The sequence below is a fragment of the Gallinula chloropus genome (assembly GCF_964237585.1).
Source record: "Gallinula chloropus genome assembly, chromosome: 8".
Lineage (NCBI taxonomy): Eukaryota > Metazoa > Chordata > Aves > Gruiformes > Rallidae > Gallinula > Gallinula chloropus.
Window position 1 is genome coordinate 7023309 of NC_140093.1, and position 13916 is coordinate 7037224.

The 13916-nt window shown below is 38.4% G+C and overlaps 1 protein-coding gene across 1 annotated transcript; it reads right to left on the reverse strand.

The window, feature by feature from the left end:
- Positions 1-2165: 2165 nt before the first annotated feature.
- Positions 2166-10160, reverse strand: SLC16A14 (solute carrier family 16 member 14; the record flags this gene model as incomplete). Its single annotated transcript, XM_084267452.1, has 4 exons — positions 2166-2314; positions 3932-4924; positions 8833-8976; positions 9899-10160. 4 exons carry the CDS (start codon positions 10158-10160, stop codon positions 2166-2168), a joined length of 1548 nt encoding a protein of 515 aa, XP_084123578.1.
- Between the last annotated feature and the right edge of the window lie 3756 nt (positions 10161-13916).

A 13916-nucleotide genomic window follows, 5' to 3' on the forward strand; every position in this document is an offset into this window, starting at 1 on the left:
CCAATAAGGACTGAGTGAATATTCTTTTTAAATCCTAATTTAACTCCATTTTGTCAGCCCAACTCCCCTTCCCCTTGATCAACCACGTACTTGTCCCTTCTGAGAAAAGAGTAATGATTTTGCAGGAGAATCTTCATGTTTAAGCTTAAAAAAATTAACTTAATTAGTAAATGAACAGAAAGTGAAATTTGGGTTCATGTAAATTTATTCCCATCATATGACCCAGTAAGGACTCCTATAGAAAGCTATATTGCAGGTATCATAAGCAAACAATATATTATTCATTACAGTAATATGCAAATAAAGTTGATTTTGACAAAAGATGAAGATCAAAGTATAAAGGCTATGCATCTTTCAAAAAGAAAAAAAAAACAACAATAAGTTAGCTCATTTAAAATAAGCTAGCAGCAGCATTCACACCAAGAAGACGTTAAACTTGTAATACAAGAACTGATGTGAGAGTGTAGGTTACATCAACATTTTCTCCAACAACAAAGCTGATTTTAAGAAATCGCTGACTGTGTGTTCACACCAAGTGTTGCAGCTCACTGCCAACTCAGTGGTTTTTATAGGAACTTTGAAGGCCAAACATAACTATCCTCTATAAATGAACTGTTCTAAATCTTAAAGTAGTTTTGAGTTTTCTTTTAACTTCTCTTTTTTTAACTTGGTTTATTTCAGTGATCTATTTTAAAGTATGTCCCTGCCAACAGTTGTAGAAGTGTGAATCTGAGGAGTTGGTGAATTGCAATACAGAACAATACAAGTTGAGGTTCAGAACCTTTTTCTTTAACCAAGCTTGCAGCTATAAAAATCTCTTATAATGATATTGTTGCATACTGAACTTACCCAGTACAACTGAATAGTGGCAATTAGTGTTAAACAATTCCAGCAGCATGTATCAGTACTAAATTAAGAATCTGTATTGTCACGAAACTTTCATTAAAAATCTAGTGAATTTTTTTTTTGTAAGAAAATTCGTATCAGACTCACCTCTCAAAGCTGAAAAAAGTGTGTCCTGTACCATCATACAAAACATTCTGCATTGATTACCAGGTGCTTAACGTTGTTTAAGAAAATGTGTTTGAATATTTTAAATGCTTTTTAGCTATTTCATGCATTGTTATAATCTAATTTTCTATTGAACAAACATCTCAATCGTGACCAGTCTTAGACATTTCCAAGGTGTACATTATGAGCATGAGTGACCATAATGTAACAGGTTTTGCTATTAAACTAATCATAATTAAGTTAGTGTGCTTTAATCCAGTTCTTTCTGAGACAGTGTTTGGCCAATGTTGCCCAGCTCTTTCTTTAGTACAAACAAGTGCCACTGCAGGAGTCAGTTACAAAGTTCTGCAATACTTCTAATGAAGTACAGCACCCAGAAATGTCAAACTGTTTCCAGAAACATTTTGCAGTTTGTGAATAATAGTAATAATATTTTTTCATCTATTGTGTGGTTTTGGTTTTATGTTTGTTTTACTTCAGGTGCATTAAGTGGCATGTTTATAATGCAGCCTGTGTATTGAGGACAGCTTCTTCATGCAGTTGATGCTTTAAAAAAATAAATCAGTAATCCTTGAAGTAGAGAGTCATTTCAGCAAAATATAAGAACTTTTCTTTTTAGTTTTGCATCACAGAAATAGTAAATCTAGTACACTGGATTAACTTATTGTACTAGCACTTCAATAGTACTTGACTAACCAGTTAAGAAATACAATGATTTTCTCATACCCAGTAATAATCTTTTATCAGACAGAATACATAGTAGGAAGGACTTTTACAAATCATTCATATCCTGATAAGATTCTTGTGTAGGACTAGTGTAAATCAGGAGTAACTGCACTGCAGTCAATGGGGTTTCACCAATGGTTAGCGGTGAAAAGTTAGAAGAGAAGCAAGGGTAAAGGCTCCTAGCATTGGTCCAGTTTTAAAAGACTAGGAGGATGCTTTTAATGGCTGTATTTGTTAGTTCTAAAGTCAAAGATCTTAAGTCATTTTAAAAGCATATTTCTATTAATTTATTAGCATTTTTGGAACACATTTGCTTTTTACTTAAGTACAGCTCAATGTGGTTGGTTCCATAAGAAAAACAGCTTCATACTGTCATACGAAAGAAACATGAAACAAACAAATTCTGTAAAAAACTTCTGGAATTTGTTCTATACTTGTGCCTGTTCTGTAGATTTTTCTCGTGGTTGTTTCTTTTGGATACAAGGTTGTATAAATAAAAATATTATTCCCACCATGTATAGCAAGCCAGATATATAAAAAGAAAAATCGTATTTATGTGTGATGTCATAGATCCAACCTGCAAAATAAGGACAAGATATGTTTGTTAAAGAGCTTGATAACAAGGTTTAGTGCATGAGAAAATATGAAAAATACTGCACATTTCTCTTAGACATTTCAGTGAAATACATAGATGTTTTGAGGAAAAAAGAGATGGTAATTGTCTCCTCCTCTAGATGCTACAAATGTAAATGTATTAACAAAATCTTTTGTTCATTCTTGAAAACCCAAACTAGGGCAAAACCTACCCCCTCATTTAACTATGATGGAAATCTTAAAATGGGATTCAAGGCATGTGTCATCCCAAGAAGCCAGGCAACCTTCTCTCTAAAACTGCATGTTTCAAATGAAGTATCACAGTTCTGTCGTTAAAATAAACATTTTGGATTCCACCTGACTATTTTATTTGTAAAATGCCCGATAATGCAGGCTAGTTCAAATCCAAACACATTCCTAACAGCTTTTTCAAAGGCTCACACACTGATAAAGGGACTTTACAGTACCGCAACGAATCTTATTCCAACCTCAACTCTTTTGCAAAAAACACATTAAAATTACTTCAGAAAGGTTTGAGAACCCAAAATAACAAATTCCCTCATGTCATGCTGGTGGCATTGCGATGAAACATGAAAATCAGAAGCTTTTTTTAAAACCAACTAATTGTGTCCTATTTGCTTTGTTACTACTGACCAAATACAAAGACACGTTCAGCACAGATTGTGAAGCGCTGAAAGAATATGTGGTACAGTAAAATATGGGTTCTTTTCAAAGGGCACTAAACAAGCTTTCTTCTAACTCGTGTCAGCTCACTCAGCGGTGGGGAGAGAAGGTGAGAGCATTCTCGCTTTTCTGGGTTGCTTGTGCCTAGTGCCATAGCCCTGGCTGATGATGGCCACTGCTCTCAGTGTTTCTTACTGCTTTCATCTGGCTTGTGTATCTCTGTAAGGGATAACTGCAGCTTGGCTGTATATTGACAACCAGTACCTGTATCTCTCCTGAACTTCCCTGCCTTTCTATGAGAAGATTGGTAATGAATGTTTGTTTGAAGCTAAGTAACTCTAGTGATCACATACACACACTTCTGCTTCCACTGTGGATGGCAGTAAAGGTTATGGGCACCACAGTTCCCCAAGTAGGTATTTCTGGCTGAAGGAAGGAAAGACTAAGTTCATTAAGTCAACACATCCGTTGGCAGCTTAAAGTGGTGACACTCAAACACACTGTATAGTTCTTGGGGTTAATACTGTGGTAGCACCTGCCTACCCTGAAGCTGTTATTTTTTTTTTATTCTAGATGGAGGCATGAGTATGTATAGTGCATATACTACACTGAGCACATAAAAATAGTTTAAACCTTTCTCACTTTAAAAAGTATATGATAATATTTTAAGGAAACTTACCACTGAAAGGATAGATTGTAATATATTCGGGGTTATTTCCAAGGATGGTAATTTGTAGTGTGTGAATAGTGACCTATGCAATCTGTAAATTTGTACAATTTATAGCTGGATGTTACAGTCTATTCTGGAGCAGCTGTAATTTTGTTATATACACATGCTTATGACATAAGAAAGCTTAATAATATGTTACACTTTTATTATACAAACATCTGTTGGATAGAAATTTGAACTTTTTACCTGCAAAAGGTGGTCCAAGCAAGGCAGATATTCCGTTGGCACAAATGATGATGCCATAGGCATTGGCAAGGTGTTTAGTTCCAACTAAATCTTCAGTCACAACAGGCATTAGAGAAAAATAGCCGCTAGAAAATCCTATTAGAGCGCAAACCACAGCCAGGCTAACGTATGTTTGCATTAGTGGCAAAGTAAGAATGCAGGTGACCAAGGTAAAGTTAGCCATGAGGAAGACATTCCACGTGCTGATGCATGGGAGATCAGAGATGATTCCAAGGATCACTTTACCAAAAATATGCACAATGGCTATAATGGATGTCAAAGGAAATATATTGTTCTGACTAGATAAGTTATACTGCTTGACTATTTCTGGAAGATGAATAAAGGGAATGACAAAGCTGCTATAGGCAAACAAAGCCCAAATTATAAAGGCCACAAATACTCTATTGGTAAACAGTGAAGCAGCTCCAAAGTAGCTGGAGTACCATATTGCAAAGCCTTTCCTGACTGTAAGCGTCAGCTGGCTCACTCTCTTAAGAATGCGCAGTCCATACATCTTCCTTCCACTTTTAGATTTACCTCCAATTTCTGTGTGCTGAACACTCTCAAGCACTTCTTCATTTGCTGCCTCTTCCTTTTTTTCCGGTTCTTCACTGAGGACTCCATTAGATTTTATAGTCTCTGCAGACTGGGACAGAGCTTTTGCCTGATTATCTTCACTATTACTTCTCACAACATATTTTTCACTAACATCTTTGGGAGAGAGTGGTCTCATAAGCGCCCCGCAGACACACAAGTTCAGGGAGATGGCACCCTGGATGAACATGGCATTCCTCCACCCAAATTCGGTGCAGAGGTACTTCAGTAAGGCAGTCATTAGGAAAGCTCCAAACCCTGTTCCTGTTGTACTGAGTCCTTGTGCAAGTGCTCTCCTCTTCTGAAAATACTGCCCTACCATGACCACTGCAGGCAGATAAACCATCCCGCTTCCAACACCTATGAAAATAAACCCCAAAATCAATCTGAACTTTTTGCCAACAAGAGTAAAAAATGAAAAACAAACCAGTTTTATTCCTAAAGCACAGTAGTAAAACAAAACAAAAAAAATTATTCAATTCTCATGTTAACTTTCATTTCTGTGTTGTAGTGGTTTCCAAAATGTGCAATACTCATTCCAGTGAGAATACAATACTGTTATTAAACTGCTGAAAAAAAAATTAAACACATGGAAGATAAAACCTTTACCTCAGTTCAGCATGACACCACCAGAAAGCCTCAAGCATACCACAATAAATCAGGGACAGTTAACATGGGGGCAAATATAAACAAACCTTACTTTGAAATATCTGTGTTTTTAACACTTGCACCCAATTGTGTCCACCGACCAAAAGTCTCTTTGTGTTACTTTTGCCTAAGTTCACTAGCAACAAAGATCCAGACTGAGTTTTTGTCCTTGCTTTGTAACTGTGGAACCACAATGTCCAAGATACATTTCAGGAGTTAGCATGGGGGATTACCCGGTAGTGTTGGCTTCCAGATTTCTCTTTGCAGTCCAGGGAACTCAAGGGAGCCCCACACAAAGCTGCACAGGCATATTCTTAAAAGACCAATCCTCTAATTCTGCAGAAATTCCCTCACTTGTGGTTAAAAAACAGGATATTAATGGTACCAATTTCAAACAGAAAGTCTTCAGAGTTGCACAAATACTTCTTTAAAGGTAAGAGTTGCCCAGCTTTTATCACAGCAAATTCCTGACAGAGGGAATTTGGACTGAAAGAAGTATATACATTTGCTTCCAAATTCACTGTGTTCATAATTTACAAGAGTGTTTGGGGCTTAAAAGTTTTCCTAAATAGCTCATAACATAGTTGCATGCAGCTGCAGCATGTTCTAGCTACAGCTACATCAGAGAAAGAGCTGTTATTCCAGCAATGCCTGAAAAATCCACCTCAATACCATGGCAGTGTGCTGCGGTCAGAGCTGACCTGGTTTGCCTGTTAGAAGTATTTATTTCTTTGCTATGCAAATGCCTGGTCAGGTTTTTATTTTGCACAAGTTCTTCCCCCCAAACCCAGCCACAAGCTCTAAGGAAAGCTCTTTTCCAGAAGACTCCCCGCCCTGTCAGTCTAGCCAGCCATGAACTGCTGTTAAAAAACAGCCCAGGCTTGTACCTGTGATAGTGTTTACTGTGCTTCCTTGGGCATCCTGAGAAATAAAACATTTTCTAAATTGTTAAACTTTTATCTTTTCATCCTGTGGGCTACACAGCAAACCATAGTCTAACCACACGCAAAGGCATGCCACCTTCTCTGGTAAGTACAGGGCCGCAGGCCTCTCCTTTCTGCATAGATTTGTCACCCTGCACCACAATGGCAATGGCAAGGCTGGCTCCGCCCTCAACCTGTGGTGCCTCAGACGCCATTTTTCTCCCCCAAACCACAGGGACTCACTGCTGCCAGCAGCTCCAAGTCCCCAACCTGGGGGTCCCCAGTTCCTGTGTGAGGGGAGAGAGCTCCTCTGTGCCCTCATACTGTTGCTGTCCAGTGGAACTGGGGTGAAGCTGGTGGCCAGAGTGTGAAGGGCTATGCTGTGAGGAGCTGGGGGAGGGAAACCATGCTGAGGTTGAGTGGTGCTTTGAGAATGGGACCTGAGGCAGACTGCATGATGGCATCTGGCATGGCAAGCCACCAACGGGGAGAACAGAAGCTATGAGTAAAGCCCACAAGCATTGCACGGAGGCCCGTTAAGTGATGGTGCAAGGAGGCAACCACTGTAAGTCAACAGCAGTCTTACACCTAATGACCATAACATGAAAGAAACTTCCCTGAGGTGACAAAATGGTGTGGGGAGATGGTGCTTAAGGAGATGATGACTGAGGGGACAGAGAGTGAGTTGACAGAGAGTGAATGGAGGTGGAGAAAACATCTCAGGCACCTGTCACTAGTTTTCTGGCCAGAACTATTCCTGCAATAGCACCTCACTTCTCTACCTCATGTAAAAATTTCCCTCAGATTTTTTTCTGAAAATATGTTTTTCGTCCCTTTTAAATTCCCTGTTGAATCTCTGCCTTTTTGTCTACTATTTTGGTATGCTGAAACGCAACAAGGGCTGAGAGAAAGCATGTGCCAATTCTTGTCTGCTTGATTATATTCAGTATGTATGGAAAGAGAAATTGCCAGAAAGGCAGAACCTTGCCTGTAATTATTGTTCTTTGTTCAGGAGTTTACAACATTACTGAAATCTATGGCATGAGGGTATAAAGAATATCACAGTGATCCTTGCTATTTTCAATTTTTTTTCTATCCAGAGAGCTAGACAATAAGTTATGTAGAGAAGTTCTGCAGATTTCTGTGAAATTCTGTGAAAAGGTAGTTTAAGGGAATGGAGGGTACTGAAACTTTTAGTAGTATTACAAACAATTTTTTTCATTACACTTCTGTAACGTACAACATTGATAACATGATTCGTTTGCAAACATCTGGCAATGTTATCCATGGAGTGAATAATATTGCTTAAATAATTAAAGGCCAAATTTTGTATCCACTCACTTGCAACACTAAGATTTTTGTTTCCTATCTATTAACAGTTTCTCTTTCCAGAAATGAACAGTGCTTTAAGTAGAAAATACTGGGTTCTTCTACATAACTTTCTTAAAGTAACCAATTTTTTCACAAGAAGCTGCGTTTGGTTAGAAACTGAGTATGCAGTCACTAAGGATCTATTTGTTTTCAAGAAAGATGCCTAAACACCTTTTCATATTTCAATTTGTCAAAAGGTTTGCTAGAGGCCTAATTCAAACAACAGTAACAAAATACCACTTAAAAATTAGTTGCTCTTTATTACTGGTTGTTGATGTAATCTTGAATATCCTATGTATGGAATGTGCATTGTCCCAATTCAGACTAGGATAGAGTTCATTTTCTTCACAGTAGCTTGCATGTTTTGGATTTGTGACTCAAAAACTGTTGATAATCCTGGGGTGTTTTGTCTGTACAAAGGCCTTGATACTCACACAGCATCAAGGCCTTTCCTGTTTCCCATGCGGCCCTGCCAGTGAGGGGGCTGGGGATGCAAAATAAGCTGGAAGGGGGCACAGCAGACCCCAACTGACCAAATGGACATCCCCATACCATATGACATGGTGCTCTGCAGTAAAATGGGGGGAAAGAAGGAGGAAGGAGGGACATCTGGACTTCTGGCATTCATCTTCCCAAGTAACTGTTACACATGATGAAGCCTTGTTTTACTGGAGGTGACTAAACATCTGCCAGCCCATGGGAAGTAGTGAATTAATTCCATATTTTGCTTTGCTTGTGCATGCAGCTTTTGCTTTACTTATCAAACTGTCTTGATCTCACTTTTACCCTTCTGATTCTCTCCCCCATCCCTCTGTGGGAGAGTGAGCACGCAGCTGTGTGAAGCTTAACTGCCTACCAGCAGTAACCCATAATACCCTTTAGAATGGGTTTTGAAGCAGTACATAGTTATCACAACCTGGTATTTTATTAATGTAAAACAACAACTGCTATTTCTTCCTGTGACAAAGAGAGAAGTTAGCTAGATATACAATTCAACAGTTTAACAATGTAACATCTTTAAATTCCACTTGCTAGAGTTTGGATTACATTAATTCTTTTAGTTGAAAATGTCCTCCAGTATATTCACTTGGGAGAAACTGATACAAATCCTATCTTCACATGGCAGATTTAAATGAGAACAAAAGTCACTGGGCCAAATCCAGTGAGAAAATAACTAAGTTTTCTGAAAAGATACCAATCTCTAAAGAGTGTGAAATAAAAGCTTGAATAACTTTGCAGTCTAACTTCCTTCTTTACTCTCCCAGATAAACTTCAAAGGAATGAAAAATAATCGAAAGAACTTTCAAATGTTAATACAGCTCTTACCAGCTGTCACTCCAAACGTAAGGAAGAGGTAGTGCACATTTGAGGCATAGGCACTCAGAATCCACCCTAGGGCATTCAATATCCCTCCAATAATAGCTGTCTTGCGGCACCCACACATGCTGATGAATAAGCCAATGAAAGGACCTGTTAAAAAACCATGAAAAATGTTGTTTATTTAACTCTCTACATTCCTTATTATTTTTCACATTAAGTTTCTCACTCTTTTAAATAAAAAGTTAAACATCAGGCTATTCATGTAATTCAGTATATTTTCCCTGCTACTGCTTAAAACCATGGAAACAAAAATTCAACCAACCAACCAACACTTAGCAAATACTCAAAGGACCCAAAATCAAAGTTGCCTCATCAAAAAGGGACAGTTTAAACAGAGGAAGAAACTTTAACCCTTTGATCACAGAATCACAGAATCATAGGGGTTGGAAGGAACCTTGAGAGATCATCAGGTCCAACCCCCCTAAAATCCCAATACTAATGCTGTGTGAGTGCAGGCCTTCTTCACAAGTAACTAGAAAGTAAAAATTTTGTTTTCAGTGGAATATTTTAGGCAAACCTAAACACAACTTTTTCAATCTTAATTTAGGGAGACAGAAGTGTGTGTATACATATATACACAAACATACCCCTTCAAATATTATTTTGGGTTAATCCAACCAAGACATAAAAAAAATAGGTTTTTGTTCAGCTGCCAAACTGGAATATAAACTGTCTGAATTCAAGATTTTCTCCTCTCAGACAGAGTACGGAGTAGACCATAAGCTTCACAGATCATCTGATTTCTTAAATCTAGTGAGACCTTGAAGTCACAGGCATCCTTTCCTGCTCATGCTGTCTCCTGGAGTAATTGTCTTCTCTATCATCTTCCCTCTTGTTCCCTTTCTCCCTCTAAGTTGTAAAATCTGTGCTGGTGGCTTTAAAAAGGCAACTCAGGAGAACTTGGGCAGTGGTCCTAGTAAAATGGAAAACTGTGAGAAAATACTTGAGGGATAAGTGGTGAACATATTTTAAAAATCGATGTAGTTTTGAAATAAATTATGCTGGAACATACCTACAATAAGGGTAATGCCCATGCTGAGGGAGCTAACCCACGCTGTCAAGCCACGACTTTGATTAAATTCTTCAAGCCATTCCATGTTGAGTATTCCAAGGGCCATTTGGGACCCCATGATAAGGATGTGCACAAGGAAAGAGGAAAGTACAATCATCCAAGCCCATCCTCCATCAATGTTTGGATTAGGCTTAATTGGCTTACTTCCAACTTTCGAGTCATCTCCAAAATCATATCCTATGTCCTCTCTGCTAGCATACATTTTCTCCACAGTATTCTGAAACAAATGCAGTGAATACCTTCAAAATACATACAAAAATATCAGATTTTGTAGATTTGTTAGAGTAAATACCATAAATCACTTCTGTATTTCACCATTGTGGTTTACTGCAGTTTTAAAGTGAATACTGGTTTTTCATAGTTCAAATGTAAAATGCTTAGAAAATTCTGTAATTAATGTATTTCTTTGTGTAGGTTATTATCATGGCTGGCTGTGCAAAAGTATTTACAGATTGATAGTAGGCTGCATTATTTCCATCGCTATATACTTACTTGCAGGTGGATGAGTGCACTCACTCTTCATGGGTTGATTGTGATGACAAATTAATACTGGTATCTCCCTGTATATTCCTTCTCTGTATCACCTTCTGCTGTCCCAGTAAGATTGTGCCTTTGTGTTCAAGGTGATAAAGCTTGGAATAAAAAAAAGGAAATCCTGAAGAGGCAGGTAGATGAAGTTACTGTATCTTCTCAGAGGAAAACAGTTTTGAGATGTATTTCTTGCTTGGTAGTAGAAGAACAGGAGTGAAGACAGAGAAAGATAAAGATTTAAGGTTCTTGATTTTCAAAATGCTTTACTTACATAAATTACAACAAGGGGATTATTACTACTTCTCTGGCAAGCTTTTTATTAGAGTCAACTTGACAAACACTGTGCTATTATGCTTTCAGTTTCCATAGCATTAATCCACATAATCTTACTAAACCCAAAGAATTCTTCCAAATTAATGTCAGTGCCTATCAGAATCAAACTGAGTGGCAGTGTTATGTGCATAGGTGTATGTAGGATCAGGCCATAATAGTTTAATTTGATTACTTTGATTTCTTCTATTGTTAGTCAAAGTGCCAATTGCAACCCAATATGTAAATAATTTCAAACCCATTTTTAATTGATTAGCAGGCAAGGTGTGGAACCCAGTCTTCCCTCCATCTGATTTCTGTTGCAACATATTGAAATGTTACCTGACTGTGGAGCACCACATAGGTTTCCATGGAGACTAGAAATGTAATGATACAAATTACCAGAGATGGTAATTTTTCATCTTCTTTTCTTCTCCAGAGAAATAAAAAGAGCCATCAGCTTCCCAACAATCAAAAGAGAGAAGAAAGTTATCAAAAATTGTTTCAAAAAAGCTCCTTAAGTATTCTGTGAGCCCTCAGAAGGAAGGTGTGCCTCAGGGCTAGCTCCTCACTACTAAAAACTTGCAGTCTAACACAGATTCTGTGCTAACTGAAAATCTGGGCTGTTGTCTTGAAATACATGAGTATATTTTGCTTCTCAAGTGTTATTACCTTTCCAAACTATTTTACTTTTTTCTTATTGTTAGACAAACATGCAGAGAAGGCCTTGAAGTATTTCGTGTAGACGGAGTCAGAGCTGATTGGCCAAAGCTATGGGTTCTTTCACAGACAACAGTGAAAACCTGCTGATAGATGTAACCTCTCCAGACTGGCTGTTAGGTAAGTTACCTTTGTAGTTAAGTGGCACATACCCGTTACTTGTAGTATAGGTAACTCCTTATGTATAGCTAAGGACAGCTTGACCTCAAAGGCTCCTCCAAGAGCACACTGATTTGCCTCAGACAGTGAATCAGAGGTAAAATATGCTGTATTCCTGGTATCAGTTTTTTCATAGATGGATCCTCTGTATGGACTAAGTTGTCAGTAGCCCTAACATGGCCATGGAAGGTCTGGTGACACAGTGAGGAACAAGAACAATGCACATTTAAAACATGCTGCACAAGCAGATAAACTGGGACCACTTGATGAATCCCCTCCTGGATGCCAGTGGAAACACTGAAATTATTTACTGGCTTTTCCACTCCAAATCAAGAGACAGACAGAAGAGGGATTACGCTTAGAAGTCTTTCTAGAGATCCTCCAGGGTCTTTTAGGCAGTACTGTATACATGGTGAGAGGAAGGGAAGCAGAGGAACAAGTCAGAGCCATGCTCTGGTGCAGACTTTTTTCTTAACATAGGAGAATAGCCTGGGACAGCCTCAGTTAAAATTATACTTCATCCTTCCTCTACAGAAGGTAGGTCTTAAAGGGACATCTCAGCTCTTCCCTATTAATGCACTTGGAGCGAGATTCCCCCAATGAGGTAGTTTATATGACTACTTATGGAGGATTCAGCCCACTCACAGGAGAGAGAAATAGTAACTGCACAAAGGTAATAAAGATAGTGAATAACCATGCTAATGGGAAATAATGCAAGTAGCAGAATGAAGGAAAATTGCAAGGTGTTAAAAATGTTCTGTATAAGATTAAAGAAAATGTATGATGGGTATTACAGTACATCCTATATAATGAAATACAAAATGATGTAACCAAAGATTCAGAGTCAGGATTAAATGTGGAACCTCACCTTTCTTCTTCATGCTTTTGATTGGTGTTGTGTGCACCTAAATACTGATACAAGCTACAAAACTCTTCTTCTTTGGGCAGGAAATAAACATGTCTTTTATATATTTTAAATCACAGAATCATAGAATAGTTTGGGTTGGAAGGGACCTCAAAGATCGTCAATAATTTAAGGCAAAAATAATTGACCTTAAGATGCAAAAATATGACACCCATCTTTGTAATACTGACATGTCAGGCTTAGATTGAGTAGATGTAAGCTAACCTCTCCAAATCTTCAGAAAATGGATATATTTTCCCTTTGAGATAGATTTTTGCTTATTGCTTTTATACTACTAACTTTCCACTAACATCACAAGCTCAGAGGGAATATACTCAAAAGCAGGGCAGGTCATTTCCAATAACTGCACAAACTCTCAGGCTCTGGATCAAGCAAGGACTGGATGTCTGGATCCTCTCCCCACTTTAACTCATCTTCCCATGGCCTGTTACACTGCAAAGCATGCTTACCTGCCCTCAGCCTTCTTCCTACACCACAGCACTGCCAAGAACACAGTATCACAGAGGGGAGAGCAGCCCAAGGGGCTCTTTGCAATTGCGAAATCCTAGAGAAACTGCAATGGAAATGACAGCAGCTGATTTGCAAAGCCAGCCATTCTTCCCCAAGGAGTGAGGTAGTGAAGGCCCACTCACATTAAGTGTCTGAATGCAGTCCCTCACAAGGGACTACACTTAAAGGCAGGAGAATCTGGATTTGCATTTGATCAGCTGGAGAAGGACTAGATTTTCCTTCAGAAAAGCTTTTTATATTGTATGCACACACAGTATGGAGAGCTCTTAGAAAACTGGCCCAAATGTTAATGCCCACAAAGATGCTGAGCTTCTTTGAAAAGCTGACTCATGAGCTATTTTAGGGACAAATGCAGGTGCTGTAATAATACCAAAGTTAGAAGCAAAGCACCCAAGCCCTCTGTACCATCAGTGGAGCTATGGCTCTCTAGCTTGTAGTTGAACTGGATCATCAAAAACCATCTGATCTTGATAAGAAGTCCACGTGATGAATAATTTACATATATATTGTTAACTTCTTCCAGTACCCGATTGCCTCCATGTTAAAAAGTATAAAATAAAACCATACTTTAAAGGCATTTTCAATGGATAACACATAAATACATCAAACTAGTAATGAGCTTTGCCTCCCAGCATTTCCATGAGACATGTAGCACACAGTGGGTTTTTTCTGCCTGTCTTCAAAAAGACAGGCAGAAAAAACATTGTTAAAAACATAGTTTGTTGTGGGCGTCATACATTTTGGCAGTCCAACTTGTTAATACATCGAGTGCTTCTGTTGTCAGCGACTCCACTGGAGCTGTTA